This window comes from Ammospiza caudacuta, chromosome 1, assembly GCF_027887145.1.
Source record: "Ammospiza caudacuta isolate bAmmCau1 chromosome 1, bAmmCau1.pri, whole genome shotgun sequence".
Classification (NCBI taxonomy): Eukaryota; Metazoa; Chordata; class Aves; order Passeriformes; family Passerellidae; genus Ammospiza; species Ammospiza caudacuta.
Window position 1 is genome coordinate 66,417,972 of NC_080593.1, and position 20,794 is coordinate 66,438,765.

The window sequence follows — 20,794 nt, forward strand, 5'->3', positions numbered from 1 at the left end:
AATGATTTTAAATATACAAGCTTGTTACCATGAAGCCACTTGAGATATTGTATAATGTGACTGCAGATATATGCAAATTGGCATAATTTCCATTTGACATATGCACTGTAATTATTGAAAGCTTTTTCCCAAATTTATTTTTCATGTCTGCTGTAGTTAATTCACTATCTCCTTTTAACACTGGCAATTATAATTATTTGCCAAGAGCAAATCCTTGCTAACAAAAATCCAGTTTTCTTTAGCCTGCAGCTTTTCCTTTGAATTCATGATGAGATACTGTTAATCAGAGGAACCAGTGCTGGCCTCTGAGTATCCAGCAGGGCAGGAAAACACTGCAGTCAGAAAAAGAAATGCAATTAATTAGCCTAAGCTTCTTTCTGGCATCCCAGCCCAGCACCTCCTGGGTTGCCATGTTTGAGTGAAGAGGTGCTCTGTGAGATCAGAGTTAGCATCTCAATAGAACTTAAATTGAAAACTCTCTGTGCCCACTGTGAGATTTCTCCTCACAAGTCCTTGCTCATTCTTCTCTTGTAGGGTCTACAGGTAGAAAATAGCATATATTTGGGGAAAACAGTGTTATTGGGTTGAAAAATACGCTTTCTAGGGTTGTTTTGTGTGGGAATCTGAGCCAAATCTGTGACTGAAAAACAGAGCAATTGAAGACCTTTGGGATTCTAGCTGCATACTCCTGTTCAGAAATAAAGCAATTCTTATTCCCTTGAAAATGCCTCATCCTTTGTGCCCTCCCTTCCCTTGGAGATCAGTGTGTTGTGCAGCTTCTGAAAGGAAACACAAGTGCAAGTGCTGTCTAAGAATTGCTGACCTACTTTACAGGTGTTTTATTCTCCATTGAATCAGATATGTACTGGCAACAGTACAGGTGGATAAAAATTACATTTCTTTCACCCACTGTGGCACAGGTCAAGTGCAGGAGAGCTCTACCCTTGAAGTTTCTACCCCTGGAATATTACTTTAGGTTCTCCTGGGGCTTCAAAGGGATGAAGTCCGAACACAGCTTTGCAGTGAGCTCAGAACAGCATAAAGTAAGGCAGCCTGGGCTGCACTTCTGCCACAGCAGTAGGTGGGCGCAGAGAGAGGAACTGCCCATGTTGACCCGTCTTTCCAGCCCAGGTATCCAGGGTGCAAATGATAAAACAAAGCCTGCTGTGAATAGGGGCTCATTTTCCATTGCACATTTGTGGAACACCTGGCACAAGAGGGTCCTGGAATTACAGTGTAAATGCAACAAAATCAGGTATTTGGGCTGATGAAGAACACAGCAGATTGGGCTGCCATAATTAACTATATCCAGCCTGATGAGCATAATGGGGAAATGTTTCAGTGTTTTCCAGCAGTTTTTCAGTGGTGGGGAAAGATTCCCAGTGTCCTTCAAGAGCAGGTGGAAAAGCATAATAAAATATTCAGCTGCTACTGTACCATAGCTGCATCTTGTCTGGTGCACACTTAGCCCGTGTGAGTGTGAATGGCATTTTCCAAAAACCCTTTTGGGAGGGTTAGTTTGCAGCTTGACTGCAGGCAGGACAATCTGGCATCCAGGCAGATTGCACCCGATGAGTTACTGCTCTCTGAGTCAGCTGCTTGGGCTGCTGCTGAGTCCTTGGCTCTTGTGTGAGCTCTGCAGCCTGGGGAGTAATTAATCAGACCTCCATTGTTCTTATGGACCCAGGGCTGGAGCCAGGGAAGCATGATGTCAGCGTCTCACATCGTCAGAATTGCTGATTCATTTGATTCATTCTTGCTGCTGCTTTTCAGAATGGGTTTATGGCTCCTCTTTAGCGGCACTTAGCGCTCACTGACAGGAATATAAAATACTACCCAAGAAAGTACACCAACTCTAAGATGACTGCCTTGAGGGGAGCACTTAATAATTTATTTAGAAGTTTCTCTAAGGACCTGAGAATCATAAAATACTGTTGGATGAGAAGTTAACAAAAGTACAGTTAGTTTAAATCCTCATTTGCTTGTCATCTGTTCACTGTTCTATTGGCCACGTTGCTCGAAGAGCCTGACCAATGGCCAGTGTGACTGCTTTAATTAATGGGATTACAGCTGAAGTAAATTTGGCTTCAAATTGGCAAAGGCCTGATGCCAGCTCTCTGGAAAACTCTGTTACCAGAATTCTCACTAACTTCAAAATGGGAGTGGGGCTGGACTGAAGGAACCCAGTTTGGTTATGGGTAGGGTAGAACTGCACTACTCAACACTGACTCGGAGAAGTCAGTGAGAATGCATTTTGTCTTGAAAGGGTCCCAGGAAAAGGATTTTAATTTAGCTGGCTTGATTTTTCTTGCATAGGCCAAGCTACCTTATTTTCTTAGCCTGTGTGTTCTGTGGTCCTGATCCTTGATGTTGTTGGCAAGACATAAAAACCATCTCTGGTTTGGGCAGAGGACTAACTTAGACTGTGAAGAGGAAATGAGAAGCCCTGAAGAATCCATGCCATGGGCTCACCAATAAATAGGCTTAGGCAAACTCTGATGAGCTAGGCAGGTGGGAGAATATTGTCCATGGTTTTGTGTATGGTTTTGTAGTCTCCCAGGTCCTGGGGAAGGGACACACCACAGATAAACAGATGGGAAAGGCAGCCTTGAGCCCTCTGGGTGAGGTTGGGGAGGTTGGACCAACTGCATGGTTTCATCATGACACCATTTGTGGCACAGCTTTTCCTCTCTGTGCAGCCTTTCCTGAGGGCAGAGCAGTCATGCCAGCCTCTCCAGCTCTGCTGCTGCTGCCCCTCAGTGAGCAGAGAGGGGACCTGCTGACTGACACAAGGAGTAGGAAACCACTGACAGAACATTCTCTCCCAGATGCATTGTGAAGCCAGTGTTTGTCCATTCCTGCCTTACATGCTGGAAAATCCAGTTCCACTGCTAGGCACAGCCTTACACGCTCTAGTAGGGTTTGCCTAGTGATTATAAATAGATGTTTTCAACTTTTGCAGCTGCATATGTGGAAGAGAAAATGTGACCACAGGGTGCACACAGGGACACACAGGGTGTTTGTGCACTCACTACTGAATGAAATGGCACTGCTCACCTCCACCTGCCATGTACTTGTCTGTGTGTGAAAGGAACTCTCCTGCTCCTTGGCATGTGTCTGTGGCTATGTGCTTCTGTACTGAAGTCAAAATTTTGTTTGTGGGCACAGTCTTCAAAGTCTTCACAGTCTTTGTTTGTGAGCCCAGTTATGTTAGTGTGTCCCTGTCCATAGCTGGGTGCTTTGGTATCTGTAGTCAATTCAGTATTTGGGAACATGAGTGATGATCTTAGAATTTATTTTAACCACTCATATCAGAAAATTAGGTCAAGTGCATGCTCCATTCATCCAGCACTGCAGGGGTGACACACATTTTTTTCAGCACAGCAGTCCTTCAGACTTCACTGGGCAGGAAAAGAAGTAGAAATACCCCAGCTGAAAATATTGCAGAGAGATAAGATTAGGAAAAACATTTGCAGTAGGGTCTGGGCTAAGTGGGTAGTGAAGCTGATGCTTCATACAGTTATCACATAGAAGGGAGCATACTGGAAACTTCAGTGCTTCTCCTGCAAAGAGATTGTGTGGCTGGATGTTTATTGAAGAAAATCCTGAAGTATGAAGTGCAGGGGGAGTACTGGTGCCGCTCTGCATAGTGATGGCATGGGAGATGCAGATAGGGATCTGACACTGCTACTTGTAGGGACAGTGGGTTTTTTTTCCACTGTCCCTGTCACTTGGCTGGCGAGATGTAATTTTTCATGTTTGTAAAGCTTCATGGATCCTGTACAAATGAGTGCATTAACTACTCACCAGCTGTAGTCTGATGTTTATATTTTGTCAGTTTTTTATTTAGTACCAGATTACAGCTTGCTAGTTTTAATGGGGTAGAAAGGGTAGACAAGAGAAATATAAAGAAAATTAATTAACAGTCATAAATTTCTCTGACTCAGGAAGCGCAGACAATTCTGTGATGGAAAAGCAAGCCGAAAGAAAATTGAACCGCCTGATTTCCTAATCCTCCCAAAGCCTTTACAACAGCTAGGCATTTAGTTGTTGTCAGCCAAAACAAAAAGAAACATGTTTAAATACAGATAACAATGCCTCAGGAGAATAGAGATTGATCATAGACTGTGATTGCTCTGTGACTTCTTTTCTGAGGAAGAGAAAGGTATTATAATATACTGGACTGATGACATGCATCTTGCACTAGAAGCTGAATAAAGGAAATGAGAGTAGTTGGGAGAAATAAATGACCAAACACAGAGATTTACACTGAGTCCTAAATTCAGTTTAGTCCTAAAACAATTAAAATCCCCTTGAAATCAATGAGTGTTTGCTTGAATAAGGTCTAAGTAGATTGTCTGGGAGATTTTTTTTCTCAGCCTATCTGAATACTTTGTGCAGGTCTTGATTTTTTTTCCCTGTATGGGGAAGTACTCAGCAGGGATGTGATGATGCTGTTTTGATGGGGATTTGAAGATAAAAAATCAAACAGAAATTTGGGAAAGCCAGCATGGTTTGTCCAATATACTTTTTCGCAAGCAGTATGAGAGCATGGAAAGCATCCAAGCAGGGCTCAGGGAATGTAAGTCTGAGCATGTTTCAGATGCCTGAGCAGATAATCTCAAGCTGAGACCCCTGAAGCATTTCCCTGTGGTGTGCACAAGTAGCTGGTTTGTCAAGGTGTATTTGCACCTTCTCTAGATTTCCCAGCAGTTAAAGGTTTTAAGTAGTTAAAAAATTACTAAGAACTTCATTTATTTCAGGCTCCAGTGCTGTTATTTGCATAAGTGCCTGCATAGAAGAGATGAGAATGACATGTCAGGTGGGCTATAAACAAGGAATCAAGCTCTACCCTGTGTTAAGAAAGGGTTAGAGAATTTTGCTTTGCCTTGCAAAGTGCGCTGGCATACACAGGAATGCAGGTCTTGCTTGCTTAGCTTGCTGTGAAGCACATTGCCAATGGATTGAGTGATGCAGAAACTTCATAGTGCCAAATCAAAGGCCCCAACTGGCCAAAGTAACAGAATAAACACTCAGAAATGTATACGGACTTACTAGGAAAGTTACCTTCAAGTCAGCACATGTGGTCTTTGCAGAAGAAGTTCTATATCATGGAATCTAGAATATCTCTAAGTTGAAAGGAACATTGAGTCCAAATCCCTGCTCCTTGCAGGATTACCTGAAGCTTTCCTATGAAGCAAATGTGAGTCCAGTGTCAGGCACAGAAGAAATGCATCTATTTCAAATGCCATGAACACTGCTACAGCAACATTTATATCTGCTGTAATACATGCACAGACATGGCCCCAGTCCATAAACCCTAATAACTACCTCCATGCAAATAAAATTAATATGATATTAGTACATAATGAAAATTGATATCATCATTACAGTCTTCCCTCATTCTGATGAACTGTCCTGGTTCTGCTTAGGTGGCACTTCCTTACCTGCAGGCATCATTATAATCCTTTTGGAGTCAGCAGGGCTATTTTCCCAGCCTAGTCCCAGCCTAGGCACCATACCTCAGGAACTCTGTCCAAAAAAGAGCCCAGCATAGCTTTTTTTTCTTTTTTCTTTTTTATTTTTTTCCAAGACAAAGCAGTTTTTTGTTTTTCTGTTTGTTGGAAGGTGTTACAGACCACTAGCCCCGCTGCAATCACTGGTGTGAGCTCCCAGCTCATGGTAACCCTCTTAGCTCTAGAGCCTGATTGCAGCTGTGGCCCTGCATGTGTGAGCTGTGTGTGTCTCCTTAGTGAGTGACACCTAAACTGTCGCTGCAGATGGTGCTCATGTGCCACCAGCAGCAACCTGCCCTTGCAGGTTTTTGTCTCATCATGCATACACTTGTGAAGTTTGATTTAGCCTATGACTACAGGGCAGCCAAGGCAGAGACACAAACTGCTTTTTTTCCCCCGGTGTATTTGAATGTTAAAGTTTTGTTTTCAAAGGAGTTGTGTGAAATATAAGTTCTATCAGTGAGGATACACCAGCCTAAAAACTTGAATCGATGTGATGGACCATAGCCATAAATGAACTGAGGGCCTGGCTTTAGGGGTGTACAGTTCAGGTATGTGTGTTTTTACTGTGGAGATATTTCTCATCTAATAGTTGTGAAGTACAATTTGTCCCTGTTGACTGTAGAATTTAACAGGGCATATGTTCTTTAACTTGATAATATTTTGATGCAGAGGAAGAGGCGTAGGGCTTGTAAAATCTCTGCTAGCCACTGGTTTGCTGGGGACAAATGAGCTGCTGCTCATCAGCAGGGCAGTGTATTCCTGCCTCTGTTCATTTGCTGTCTGTTCCAGTCCCAAAGGAAAACACATTCCTCCAGTCACTGTTATTTTCCTTCACACTTGCAGCAGACTAGGAATACACACATGGCCTGTTAATACAAATCAGATTGTGAGCTGTGACTCACTATGTTGTAGTAACTTGATTTTTTGCAACAGATATGCATATCTGTGATTAACAAAGATTGTCTTGGCCAATGTTAGGGCTGTGACTGAAGCCAATCTTGTTAGGCATTCATCATCCTGATTTATTTCCTTGTCAAAAGGTTTCTTAAATAAGGTTTCTTCGAAGAAACATTGTCATGCTATCAATTTTCCCTGGCAGATATACTGATTGAAATAAATGTATTTTATGCACTTCTTTTCATGCCACTCAAGAACTGAATGACAGATCATGCACCAAATACAATAAATGTAACTATTGTTGTTATTGTTACTATGATCATTACTATATCACAAGATGGATGGCAGCAGCATCTCATAAGAGCAGAGACATATCTACACATTAATAAAATTCCTACTCCCATGTGAAAAGGTTTTCAAATCACCTGAGTGATTGTTTTTTTGAGATGGCCCAGACATCATTTCTCATTTCCCAGAACAGAGCAGCCTTCTATCCAGTTTTCCACTCTTCCTGCATATCTCTTATTTTGTGAGGGATTCAAAAGCTTTTAGCCACTGTGCAGTATGTGTGATATGTGATTCACACATCTCCACATGTAATGCATCACAAAATAGTACCAGTCCCATAGAACAGCCTGTCCCTGTATTGCATTGCTCTAGGCTAATGTACTGTTGGGCAGCTTAATTCTTACACATATCAAACTTTAACTCAGATACTTTTTTTTAATTGTCCCTTCTTCCTGTCCAGTCTTTGGGTAGAGAAGGGTGCTAATTTTCTCTGAAATCTATTTCTTTCTCCTCCATTATTTATTTCTTTTGTAGAAAAGATGTTAGCAGGGCACACAAAAAATTGGACTCAGGTGATCCTTTCAGGATGAGCCTCCAGACAGTGGGGATGTTACCATTAGGGCTGGCTGTGCAGCTCCTGGAGTGGCAGGAGCACCTCTGGGTTTTTGCACCAGACCCTTGCAGTGCCTTTCTTTCCACCTTGGGAGTGTTTTTTACTTCCAGCTCCCTCTCCTTTCTTCATTTACTCAGCCACCTTCCTGCTTTTCTCTGCTGGATTTCTACTGATGCTTGCTCATCTGGAGTGACTCCAGTGGCTGCCTTGGATTCCTTAGGGAGCACCAGGAGGGAAGAAGGACTATGGACTTCACCTGGGTCCTCCTGATGCTCATTGTGCCAGTCCTTTTCCACTGCTCCAACATGCAGATGAGCTTTGTATCAATGGGCACAATATCCCTCCTGTCCTTACAGCAGTTCTGTGTTAACAGAGCCAAAGGAAGACACTTTTGAAACAGAAGAAATAATGTCACTTTCTTTTAGGTCTGTGTGTCTCCTTTGTAATCAATGGTTTAGTATGGTTGCAGCTCAGATCTCTTAAACAGTCTTCTGGGTTTTCCAGGGAGTGATGAACTTGAAAAGAAAAGAGAACTTCATTACCAGCCTCTGATTTTCTTCAGACTGTTTAAATATTGGAATGAGTTGATAAGATAACTGAGAAAGTTTTTTACAGGTCCTGGCAAAATTAAGCCTCCAAATGTTGTATTTTTTGCAAATGCTTCAAATAACTGTGAGGATATCCGAGGTCATTGTTAGGTAAAATACACAGCAGCTCTCTCTACTGATACACAGTTTGCGTCAAAGATCAGTTTAGCTGTAGGGAACCACAGGCTGGCTCCAGGTGCCTTACTTAGTTTCTAAGATGGTTTCTGTGCACAGCTCCAGAGTTGACAATGTGTGTACATATATGCAGAAGAACAAACTGCTGGCCATAAATTATTTAAATGAGAAATAGTGTATTTTGATTTAGGCCATTTGTTTTGACCATGGTTTTCGATAAACTCCCAGGGAAAGGTCTTCCTCTGATTGTGCATAGGATCCAAAGGCAGCAAGAGCAGTTGCAATGGTGAAAATCTGAGAAGAAAAACTTGCATGTATTTATTTATTGTATGCTTATTAATGATAATGTGGATTATTACCATTTGGAGTATAGTTTTGTATTAGTTTCTTTTTTTTAAAAAAAGTGTTTGAAAAACTGTAGTAAGTTTAAGTCATCCATTTGAAATAACCTGGTAAGTGTGCTCTTTTCACCACTCCAGTATTTTCTGAAACCCTCAGACTGTCCTTTGAATGTTGACAGTTTCTCTTTGCTTTTAGAAAGATTTTATCTTTTTTTTTTTTCTGGTGACAAACTTAGCTCAGTTCACCAAAACCTTGTTTTTTATTTCTCTCTCTCTCACTCCTCCATCCTGACAAAGAGGAATAGGTCGCAATTGCTAACTAATGAATCTTTCTGGTGCCAGTGAAGGATTTGATTATATGCCCAGACTCCAAATAGAGCCATTTTTATTTTCTTGTGAATAGGAAGAAGAGAAAATACTGTATTGGGGCCTCATGTTTTAAGCAGAACATATAGAGGACTAGTCATACTTCAGCTCAGAGACAGACACTTGTTTTTTTAATTAGTTGGAGTTTTTTAATGTGAAAATATTTGTCTCCTTGTTTGAAACAATCAGAGCAGATGGGGAGAAAAAGCTGATGTTAAAGGTTTCAGAATTGATGATTCCTGTGCTGGTTACAGCCATTCTACCTTCCCTGTGCTTTGAGTTCTGCTCGTTTTCAGCTGTGCAGCACAGGGATGATACAGGACAAAGAAACTTGGGCTGCTGGTAGCGAAGGAGCTTGAAAGGAGCTTTGTCTGTAGAATGAAGAGATGCAAATTCCAGGAACTGCAGAGTCAGTAGTTAAATTCTTACTGTAGCTCCTCACTCTTTCCCTGCACTTACATGGAAAAAAATGTAAATACCCTGGACTGTATCTACTCGCCTCTCACTTCTGGGCTTATCTCCAGTTCACAAGGACTTCCTTTTTTAAAAATGAAGACTGAGGATTGCAAATAAATCACATGGCTTCCTGAGAGAATTAAATACTGTTAGGTGGGTGACAAGCCATTAGAGCATGGTTATGATTTGACTTTCCAACATAAAGCTCTCCAGAGAGATCTTCACTTGAATGGTAGCCCAGACAATTTTTTTTCTAATTGCTCAGCTGCTTCTATAGAGTTGGTTAGACATCTGCTTCTTCAGAGAAGAAGAGTGTTCTTCAATAATCTTCTTTAAAAAAGGCAGACTGGTACCTAAGTTGTTAAGGTTTGACTTGGGGGATGCACTTCACGAGCCTTGCTAGGAGATGTGTTCCCCACCTTCAGCTTTGGACTTGGGCTGGCCAGGAGTAAGTCTTCCCCAACGCTGGCGCCGCTCTCTAGAGCAGAGCCAAGATGGGAGGCTGGAATGAAGCCTGTGTGGAGCCCTCAAAAGATGGACATGTATTTAAAATGTTTGTCATTTTGCCTGAGAAGTCAAGAAACCAACGCTCATTAGTTGCCTGGTTGTGAATTGTAGCACTGTATACCAGATTTCTTGATGCAGGTGGAAGGGGTGTGTATTCTTTCATAGGATGAGATTTATCCAACTGTGTTGCTTATCAGCATGGACAGATATATTTCACTTTCTTGCTGAAACAAGCTGGCTGCGTTTCCCTGCTTTTATGTAGTTAATGGAGTTTTTGCTGTCTGATGTGGTGCAATTTTCAAAGACATGAAACAGCAAAACACGCTGGTAGAATGACAAACAGTAACAATTCATCCTTTGCTAGAGTCCTGTCCAAAAGTGGAGAGGATTAGTCCACAGCCGCAGACTAGAGAAGAAGGGCGTCAGTTCCCAGAGAAGCCCCCTGCAGCACCTGCAGTCAGAGCACGCCATTCCATGAGATTTCGTGTTGGGAAGGGAGATTTTCCTTGCACTCTGCTCTCTGTTCTGGCTGATGCTGCTATAGAGAATGGCTCAAAGGGAAGGTTCCTTTTCTTCCTTCTCCTTTTGAGAAGGGAGCAGAGGGAAGAGAGCAGAAAAATGGTGTTTTGATCTGCCTTTTTCTCATTCTGGTGGCATAACCACACCAGAGTATTTCTCTAAATTGAATTAAGCAAACCTTTTATGTTCTGTCCCTACTTTCAGAAGGCTAATGTGGCTGCTTGCAGATTTGCAGCCATGGAGGAGACAAAGATCTGTAGTGCACACAGACTCAAGTGCTGAGCAGTGTTATGCTGAATGAACTGCACAAGCTTTAATAGCATATAAAAGCTTTCTGGGCAGCAAGCAAAAAGCTGTTTAAATCCCTGACAGGAATGAGAGAATAGCATGTATTATCAGCATATGCACAGAGACAGAAAGTCTCTCAGAACATTTGCATTTTGGATTTGCTGAAATTACAAGGTTTCAACCTTTCCGAAAAGGTTGAAATGGTGGAAGGAGTAATTTTAAGGCTTCAATTTCTCCCCGTCGCCATATAAATATTTAGGGCTTTTCCCTTTCCTCTGCACACATGCCTGAGTTACACTGATCCCACTGGCAATTTTTCTCTAATGTATGGAATGTAAAAATCCATAGGCTTCTCTTTCATATTAATAATCATAATTTCATACTCAGATGTTAATGATCCCAAGTATTCCTTGTCCCACATGGCGAAGGACTAACCCCCACCATGCATGGCATGGAACACTCAGCAAAAAGATTGTCCCCAGGCTGCAATTCCTCATGAACACTGATCCTTTTCCTAGCAAGCACATGTGTGGAGCTGCATATCTTGAGACACAGTGCCTGGACAGAGCTCAGATAAAATGTGGCAGGCGTCTGTGAGGCAGAATGATGCAAGCTGAACTGGAGCAGAATGTGATGCTTTTGTGGATCAGTGGTGAGCAGGTCAGATAATGAGTAATATATATTGGTTCTTTGGGGGAAAATTGCTGTATCAGGAAGGTTTGACTTTAGGGGATGTTTTGTCTTAAGATTTCCCTTATTTTGCTAACTAATTTGCCAGACTGACATCTCTCTGCAAAGAGTCCGTGTAACTCAAGGATTATTACATTAGTGATTTGTATCAAGTGGCATAGCTGGAGGTACCAGTTAGAGGATATAGGGCAGGTGGATGAATGTTTTCTCCAGTATCAAACAGATGCAGCAAAAAATTATTCGGGGGCAGGTAAAGAGGTGCTATTAGTTGACATTATTGAAAATGTCAACTCGGTCACCAATAGCCATCTGTAAAGATGAGAGAGAAAAGTAAAAAGAGAAGACACCATGGGCACTGAATAGAAGATTCGTGGCTAATTTAAGAGGAAAAATGAGTTTTTCTCTACTTATCTGATTAAGGAGAAGGTAGATAGGAGCAAGTTGAAGAAAGATCTTTCCCTTCTTGTCTGTTAACTGGATGTGACTGCCACTTCAGTAATGACAGCCCTCCCTCCCTGCAGTTTCAGCTACTCAAATAGCAGCAGACAAAGACTGGGAGTAAGCAGTGTGGATAAGCTGGTTTTTGAATGTTTGGACTGTGACCCTCTTCTTCTTCCAGTCAGGCTGTTAAATATTCATGTAAGTGGGCACAGATAGATCCCTGCCATCTGTCTGTACTTATATGACTTCATCCAAACAGCTCCAAAACATGTAAAATTTTATACTCTGAACAGCTCTTAAAAGAAAAAGAGATTTTTTTCTTTTAAAACTACCTGAAGGGAACAGGAATGAAAATACAATGTGATTTAGCAAGTAAATTTATTCATTTGGACTCCATCAGCAAGGACCCAAATTCAGCTCTTTTAAGTGCCAGGCCCAGCCGTAGCCCAAGGCTCTCCAGGTAAAGGTCATATTTAGTGTCATAGTTTATATCCAGAGTGTTCCACAGCTTACCTAATATTGATCATTAAGCATTAAAAAAGTCTCTGTATGCAACTAAGAAGGAAACTGGAGATTCTGTCACTATATGTGTGTGTGAGTACAGAATGGAAGTGTTTGAGGAGGAGAAATCAGTAATAAGCCCATTATTTAGCCTTCACTGCATCCAGTTGCACACCTTGATGACCAGATAAAAGGGGACTGTCATGCAGGCTTCAGTAAGCAGTGTGCCATATGGACAATTCCACAAGGGAACAGATTGTCACAGCTACATTTGACCTGTTTTAGAGCAATCCTGACTCTCCCTTGGCACCATGGATGCACTGCTGACATTTCAGCAGAACTGCTTCAAAAAACACTTGAGTGCTGTTGTCAGAATAGCGGGGCATTTTAGGAGTGAGAAGCAATTTCTTAATTTTAAATTAAGCAGCAAGCCCAGTACTTCTCTCCTCAGAGCCTCTTAAAACAGTCTGAGCAGGAAAGAGGGAGAGACAAGAGTACTGAGAAGACAAAGCCAGGCTTTTCAGTGTACCTGTGTTAAGTTACTGAGTACATGCACTTGTGTCATTCATACCCTTCAGGGATTTGAGTCTGAACCTCAGATTCAGCTCACAGAAACCCCTGCATGGGCAGGTTGTCACAGAAGAGATGTCTGTGAGATGGCTGAGGTGGGTGATTGGTTTCATACCTGTTCCCAGAAGGGAGCTTACTTTTTTCTGTTCAGGCTTTCACCTTTGAGCTCTTTTTAGACAGGAATGCTTTTTGAAAATGAAAAGGATCACATTTTGACTGTGGTGCTTAAAAAATTCTTACATGTATTTTGGAAGCATGCCAGAGTGAGTCTTTGTGCCTCGAAAACATTTCAATATGGCGTTACTCTTTTAGGGTCTTTCTCCTTGGGTTAGTCTTTAAGAATAACCTTGAGGCTTTCAGCTTACTCCATTGATAAAAGTTTATTGATGATTTTCTTTTTCTCACCGTTTCAGGCATTGGGAAGAACGTCATCTGTGACCGAACGGCGACTCCCCTGGATGCCTTTAGGATGATGACTGCGGCTCATTACTACCCCAAGCTCATGAGCATCATGGGGAACGTTCTGCGCTTCCTGCCTGCTTTCGTGAAGATGAAGCAGCTGATCCAGGAGGGCTATGTGGGGGAGCTGCTGGTGTGCGAGGTGCAGGTGCACAGCGGGAGCCTGCTGGGCAAGAAGTACAACTGGAGCTGCGATGACCTGATGGGAGGCGGGGGCTTGCACTCGGTGGGCACCTACATCATTGACCTGCTGACCTTCCTCACCAGCCAGAAGGCCGTGAAGGTGCACGGGTTGCTCAAGACCTTTGTGAAGCAGACGGACCACATCAAGGGCATCCGGCAGATCACCAGCGATGACTTCTGCACCTTTCAGATGGTCCTGGAAGGGGGCGTGTGCTGCACCGTGACGCTCAACTTCAACATCCCAGGGGAGTTCAAACAGGACATCATTGTGGTGGGCTCGGCGGGACGGCTCACTGTGATAGGCACTGACCTCTACGGGCAGAGCAACAGCTCTCCTCAGCGGGAGCTCCTGCTGAAGGACTCCACGCCGGTCAGCAACTCCTTGCTTCCGGAGAAGGCCTTCAGTGACATCCCATCCCCCTACCTGCGGGGCACCATTAAGATGGTCCAGGCTGTCCGACAGGCCTTTGAGGACCAGGACGACAGGAGGACCTGGGACGGGAGGCCCCTTACGATGGCTGCCACTTTTGACGACTGTCTGTATGCCCTGTGTGTGGTGGACACCATTAAAAAGTCAAACCAGCTGGGGGAGTGGCAGAACATTTCAATCATGACTGAGGAGCCAGAACTGAGCCCGGCATACTTGATCAGCGAAGCCATGCGGAAGAGCAGGATGTCTCTGTACTGCTAGCTCCTCTGAGCTCCTAGGAATGAATAGGAACCAGACAGCTCTTGAAGGAGATGGTAATTCAGCCCCTGTGAAGGGCTTGGGTGTCTTATCTGAGGATTACAGGAGAAGGAAATACAGTGTCTGGATCAATTAAATCTGTTGGCAGCTAAATGCCAAACTGATGTGGTCCTTCAAAATGCCCAGAACAGACAGGAGACGTAAGAGCTGATAAACTTAACTGTTTTAATAACAGTATTAGCTGGCTGATTGCAAAGATATATCATGGACTCATCCCCTGCTTGCAGGTGTTTTAGATTATCCAATTGTGTTTACTGTGAAAGGTTGGGAAGATCCTTTTAGATTTTCCTTACCTACCAGAGGGCTGTGAAGGTACTGTCATGTCATTAAATTTTCTGTAGTGTCTGACATGAATGTTTCCTACCATGACAGCTGACACCACCATGTTGTATTACTACACCTCCAACCAACACACAGAATAACAGGACTTGATGTGAAAGTGTTGCAGTGTTGCAGGATTCAGAAAATCTTGGCAGTTCACTTTTCATACAGCCTGTTAGGAGCTTCTCCGTGTTGGTTTAGTAGTTGTTTTTTGCTTTGTTTGGTTTTGATTTTTTTTTTTTTTTTAAAGCACAATTAAATAGGAAAATGTGTGGCTTTTAAAACAAAGCAGTCCTCAACCACAATGCATATGCCTGGGTATTTGGGGAGGGAGGCTCTTCTGTGAGCTCCTGGTAAGTGTCAGTGTTATGGGTTTTCCGAATAAAATGGGTGATGGAAAACCTTCATGGATGGCAGGTGGCACGACCCAGTAATGATAATGGAGTTTATTATACAGCCGAACTCAGGCTAGACTTACAAAGATTTGCACAAAATTTCCTGTGTTTGGGACTGACTTTTGAGTGAATTCATTGTGCATTTTGGTTTTAGGTGGGAAACAGTAGGAATATAACCCAAAACCATACAATGTTTGATTGCATACACAAGCGGTGTTCTTTTAAAACACTGTGAACTCACACTTGAGAGATGCACACCAACAAGTAATTTCACATCCCTCAATCCAGAACTGCTCACCTCCAAGTGGTAAGTGTGAGTGAAAAACAAAAGGGATGAGGAAATTTCCCATCTATTTACAAGGAAAAAAAATTACATAGGACCCCCAGCCTTCTCACCTCCTTAAAGTGGCCAGCTGCTGGTACTGTATTAATCATTCCCTGTCACCAGTGCAGGGGTGGACATACTTTTTTGCTATGTTTGTCCTGTTCTTCTTTTTAATATTTTAGATTGCAGTCTTGAAACAATTCTTTTGAGAATATCTTCTTGAAAGAATATTGTGAAAGGCACATGATTTATCCCAGTAAATAGGGATACTGTTTTTCTGAGTAAAGCTGCTCCAGTGCTGATGTGTTTACAGTGCTAGGTCTTGAGATAGTAAAAAAGTAGAACACAAGCATATAGCACTAAATCATATTAAACTTGAGAAAAACCTTTTCAGGGTTTTTTGTTAATTTTGACTAGGGGAAGTAAGAGAACACTGGGGTGAGCAGTAAATAGAAAGAGAAAATATGTTTTTGAACAGGAGGGCATCAATAGTGTTGTTCATCTTATCTGGCTTTAGTCAGCTCAGAGTTGGTTGTCTTGTTCTGATCAGCAAGAACACTGCAGTCAATACAGAGAGAGCTCTCCAAAGGCTGACTCAGTTCACCCTAGGATTAATATAGAAAGAGATGCCCACTGGAAATGCCTGTCTTCCTTCTTTGCAGAGAATTCTGGCTTCTAAATTTTGGTGTGGCTGAAGTTAGGAAACTTGACTTCCAGCCCAAAATTGATTCATATGTGCTTAATATTTCAAGAGCATATATATGACCTTTTGTTAAATAGTCCCCAAAGTGTGGTAGTGTGACTGATGAAGGAATAATGTAATACTGCAAAACCACACCCAAGGGAAGAATTGTTTCTATCCATGCTGTTCTGCCAGTTCTAGCAACTCTCTCTGGGGCTATTTCGGCTAAAACCTCGGGCAAGGCTTCATCATTCCTTCTTGGAAGCGGCCCTTGACAAATTTGGTTGTTTTTTTTTTTTTTTTAATGGGTTTCTCTGAGAATTCCAAAGGTAGTATCTGTGCCAATACGAATCTCCCAGTGCAACTGTCATGGTATATACCATGCTACCCACTTCCTGCCCTGAAAAGTAAATAACGAAGAGAGGATTTGATCAAGAAATCAGCTGTCTCCTGAAAAATAGAATTACCCCCAAGGGGATCAAGAGAGTTTTCATACAGTGAAGCAAAACCCATTTACTGAAAAGAGTGGCTAGTTCAAGTCATGAATGCAAGCCTGGTGGATAATTAACCATGTCTAGTTAAACATCATCCAAAAGTGGAACCAAACATGGACCACAATGTTTGTGAATCTTGCTTCTCAGTTTGGCGATTGTGTTGGAGTTGCTGTTCATGTCTTTGTCCTTCTTTATGCTTCACAAATGTTGGCCGTGTTTCCTCTCTGTGTTTTCTTCTTTTCTCTGTCTTTCTGGGTTTTGTGATGCCAGTTAGAATCCTTTCCCCTGCCCCTGCAGTGAACAGGCGAGACACAGCAGTAAGGATAGTACTACTGAGCTCAAACTTTCTGCCCCAGACACAAAGGTTTAGGTGGCAGGCATCATCCATCCTCTGTGCAGACCTACTGTAGATGCAGCAGAAAGAAAATCCAATGCTTTGGTTACACAGACATCTGATGCTGCTGTCTGTACTGGCTTGCAAATGGGTTGAATCTTGTACAGCTCCTTGTGCTGGCCCAGAGGGAGCAGGGATAGGGTGGAACCTCCTCTTGTAATGGTAGCAGAGATGCTACATTTATGCTACCTACTGGGATGGCAGCAGGAGCTGCATGCATTCAGGATTGTATGGCAGTTTTTCCATTCTCTGGGAGGTGAAGGTGCTGCAGTGTCAAGTGTAAACATACTAAACTTCCACCTGGCTTGGAGGAGGAAAGAATTAGTGTATTTATTGAATGTGTATTGTTATTCTGACAAATAGTTCATTTATAGTCTGGGATTTTTTCTTGGCAGCATCCAGCCCTCTGTTCCTTTGGTGCAGTTGAAAGTACATTGAATTTGCCCTAAGTAGCCTCTGGAGTTCAAGTTGGGTTTAGGAATTTGGGCAGCGGATAACAGAGATGTATTTGATTGAACTCAGAAGCGGTACCATCCCAGGAAACATGTATTTGGAATTGCACTTTTAATGCTGTGCCACAAGGTTTGAGATGAATGCTGCTAAATTAGTGCAGGCCTAGGAGCCAAACTGCAGCTACTGCTGGAATTTACAGTAGCCCCCAAATTAACTTGTTCATACACTAGATAAGAAATTTCATTCCTCTTTCCCAGGACTGCTATTGGAGAGGCTCTTTCCTTTGCCATCGGCCTGTGCACATGGGATACTGATCCTTATGGTCTGTTGCCAAAGACAGAAAGAGCCAAAGGGTGAGCTTTGATGCTCTGCAGGGCTCTGTTCCAGTGCTGGGACAGTCAGCTGGGAGAGGGTGTCTTATTTCCCATTGGAATTGCATTGGGATTCACACCAGGGCTAGGACAATGCTGCACTGTGACAGCAGGGCACAGCTTAACTCCTTAAATGTGCCCAGAGGGAGGGTGGTGATTGCAGCAGGGAGCAGCAGGAAGGTGTCTGCAGGCTGGTACCTCTGTGCCTGCCCTGCAGGGAGGCTGTGGAGGGTGAGGGCTGCACTTCCCGAGGGTGACAGCAGCAGCCTTGCTCCACCTCTGTGTGTGGGAGCTCAGGAAGGGACCCTGCCCTTGGAGAAGCAGAATCTATCCCACACTCCTGCTGGATAGGCACATCCTCAGTGCTGATCTCAGTGGAGTCCTACATGGAAGTGTAAGAACTCTGCAGGAGCTTGGGCTTTCCTACATCCAGTACCGTGCATGTGGTAAATCCGTAGTACGTCAGCTGTGTAGTGAGCAAATACCCAGTAGGCACGAGGGGATCTTACCCATGCAGCCAACATGGCAGGGAATTGGGCCATGCCTTGATGAGTTTTGGCTCAGGAAGGGCTGCTCTGGAGCTCATCCTTTGCTTTGGCTGAAGCAAATCAGCCAAATTTGATTGCAATCCCTGTCCAGCCAGCATCGGGCAATCAGAGGCAATATCCTCTTTGTACTAAGTGTTCCCTTCTTTTCCATAACTTTCCAAAAAGTGACTGAACAAGTAAACAGCTGTCCTGGAAGTTCAGCCATTCAAAAAATTGAGGCTTTTCTGCTGCGTGTGGTCACAGCACAATGACAATTCAATTTCTTGTTTAGTTTTGTGTCCATGTGGAATAGACCCAGACAATTTAAAATGAATCACTGTTATACCAAGAAAAGGCATATTTTATTTACTGGGTAAAGGTAACATTAATCTTGATGTTGTTTTTGCAGAGAATCAGAAAGGAGTGATGACAGAACTTCTTGTTGCTGGGAATTTTTGTATTTGACTTTTATTTATGTCTTTCAGCATAAAATATCACTCATTATCAAGTCTGTTCACTGCTAAGTTCTGTATTTACAAGCCAGAGTTGTGGCTTTGTGCAGATACTCCACACTGGTTTGGTGTTCCAGTGGCCCAGTGATGTACCCTTAGTATGTATGAAACTCAACACTGGACTTTCGACCTCTGCAGTGATATCTGGGTATGTGGAATTAATGTGAAATGGCAGGATTAATCAGGACAGCAGTTTCTTTTTGTTGTTGTTGAAGTTGCTACTTGTGGGGAGCAAAGTTTGTAAATTTTAGAGATGAAGTGTGACTGAATAATATTTGGCAGTCTTATCTGCTTTAAAATTTCCTCTTTTTTGAGCTGCTGGGTGAAGTCTGTCCAATAAAAATAATTTCCCCTTAACTGCCCACTTCCATTTGCTCATGAAAAGAAGAAATTTTAAAGTAAATGGGACTACACATAATGCTGCATTCATGAACTGATGTCAAAACCTCATGACTTAATGAGTGTATGAAGCCACAGTCCAAACAAGTAATGTCTTTTTTGAAGCTGCCAGATCGAGGCCTTGGGGTTGAGGAAAGAAGGGTATCAGCACAGGTCAGACTGAAATAGCTTTTATTCAGCATTTTGAATAAAATGAATAAACAGAATGGCTATGGTCAATCCAAAACTGAACACATGTTTGTATAAGAGTATTTATATACATTTTTTTAATTTTGGGATTAAGTTCTATTTTTAAAGAATGCTGGTTTGAAATGAAAGCTTTCTAAAATCTTTTATTATGTTTTGGCATGTGTGAAATAAATTGTTTGGGGCTGGGGGGGCGTTGTTTTTTGGTTTGTTTTTTTTTTTTTTTTTTTTTTTTTAATCCATACTTTAAAAATCTCATCCATTTGGTTTAAGGATGTTCAGTGAATTCAGCTGCCCTTGGGCAGGTTCAGCTCTGAACCTGGGCCTTCACAGAATCTTACAGTGACCCCTTTTTTAACATCTGAATTTGGCCTTCTGAGTTTCCTTTGTGTCTTCTTGTGGCAGTGGGAAAACTGATTCATTCCATGGAGTTGGCAACAGATCATCAAGACACTTTTTGCAGCAATGCCAGCCATTGTCTTTAAAAGCACTTAACTCTATTGACTTGTTTACCTTGGTTATTTATGACCTTCCAGCCATGTGCTGTCCATTATTTGTTTTCCTTTTTTTATATCAGCCTTTGGACTCACTTCCCTGCCCTCTCTGTTTCTCATTCCGTTGCAAACCTGGAGCAAGCCTCCCTGGTCACCCCTGAGCTCCTGCTCAGTCTGTGTTACACGTGGCATACAGGGTGGCTAACTACAACTTGAAGTGACTTTTAATACATTACAGGATAGGTGAGCACCACGACTGCTCCAGTACGGGGCATTCCGAGTGCCCAGCCAGGGCAGGAATTCAAGCTCCTTGCTGTGCTGTGCTTCACGAGCAACACTCACTGTTTCTCTCCCACTGGTTTGCTTTTGTTTGATTTTGAAAATGAAAAAACGTTCAGTTTGTTGCTGTGTCAATATTAAGTATATATTTATTGTTTTTCAGACATACATACATATATATAAATGCTATATATATATATATAATGTCAACGCATGGACATATGTACAGTAGATATTTTAAAGAGCTATTTATCAAGAAAATTAAGTGTTATAAGTAAACAGAGTTTATATTTTATATATTATGTAGATAGCAAAAAAACCAAAAAAAGTGGTTAAATTATACTAGGACTTTTGGGGGTGGGGTTGGAGAAATGGGCAAGGACTGGTTCTAGCATTTTAAACAGCCAAACTACTTTGTACGGAAGCTGCCTGCTGTGCCTCTCGGCTGCAACATCTGTTTGTTTCTTCTTTTAGAAGATGATGTGCATTGTTACTTTTACATTGCTTGGGGAATGTAGTTAGTTTATTCTCAGCCAACTGGTATGTGCTGCTTAAAACATGGTTTCCTGCTGTTCTGCATACTTGCATTGATGGAATAAAAGGATCTTAACTGGCAAATAAAGATGTAAAAGGTTGTCATCCCAGCTGTCTGTGGTCTTTCCCCACACTTGTATTTTGGGGGGCATGTGTGTGTGTAATAACCATCCCCTCCTCCTGGCTTCTGGCCTGCCTGTTAAGTTCAGCAAACAGAGTAAAATACATGGGCTTTGTGCTTGGAGGTGAGGATTTTGATGGAGGAAGAATGAAGTTTAACACTCATTTAACACTCATTGAAAATTTTATGTGTGGCAAAG

At 42.4% G+C, this 20,794-nt stretch overlaps 1 protein-coding gene across 1 annotated transcript in view; it reads left to right on the forward strand.

Annotated features, from left to right (window-relative positions):
- The window catches only part of GFOD1 (Gfo/Idh/MocA-like oxidoreductase domain containing 1), a 72,813-nt gene extending 52,257 nt beyond the window's left edge, over positions 1-20,556 (forward strand). The window contains exon 2 of the mRNA XM_058816473.1: positions 13,132-20,556. Within this exon, the coding sequence (XP_058672456.1) occupies positions 13,132-14,051 (920 nt within the window). The 3' untranslated portion in view covers positions 14,052-20,556. The remainder of the gene's footprint in view (positions 1-13,131) is intronic.
- The last annotated feature ends 238 nt before the right edge of the window (positions 20,557-20,794 follow it).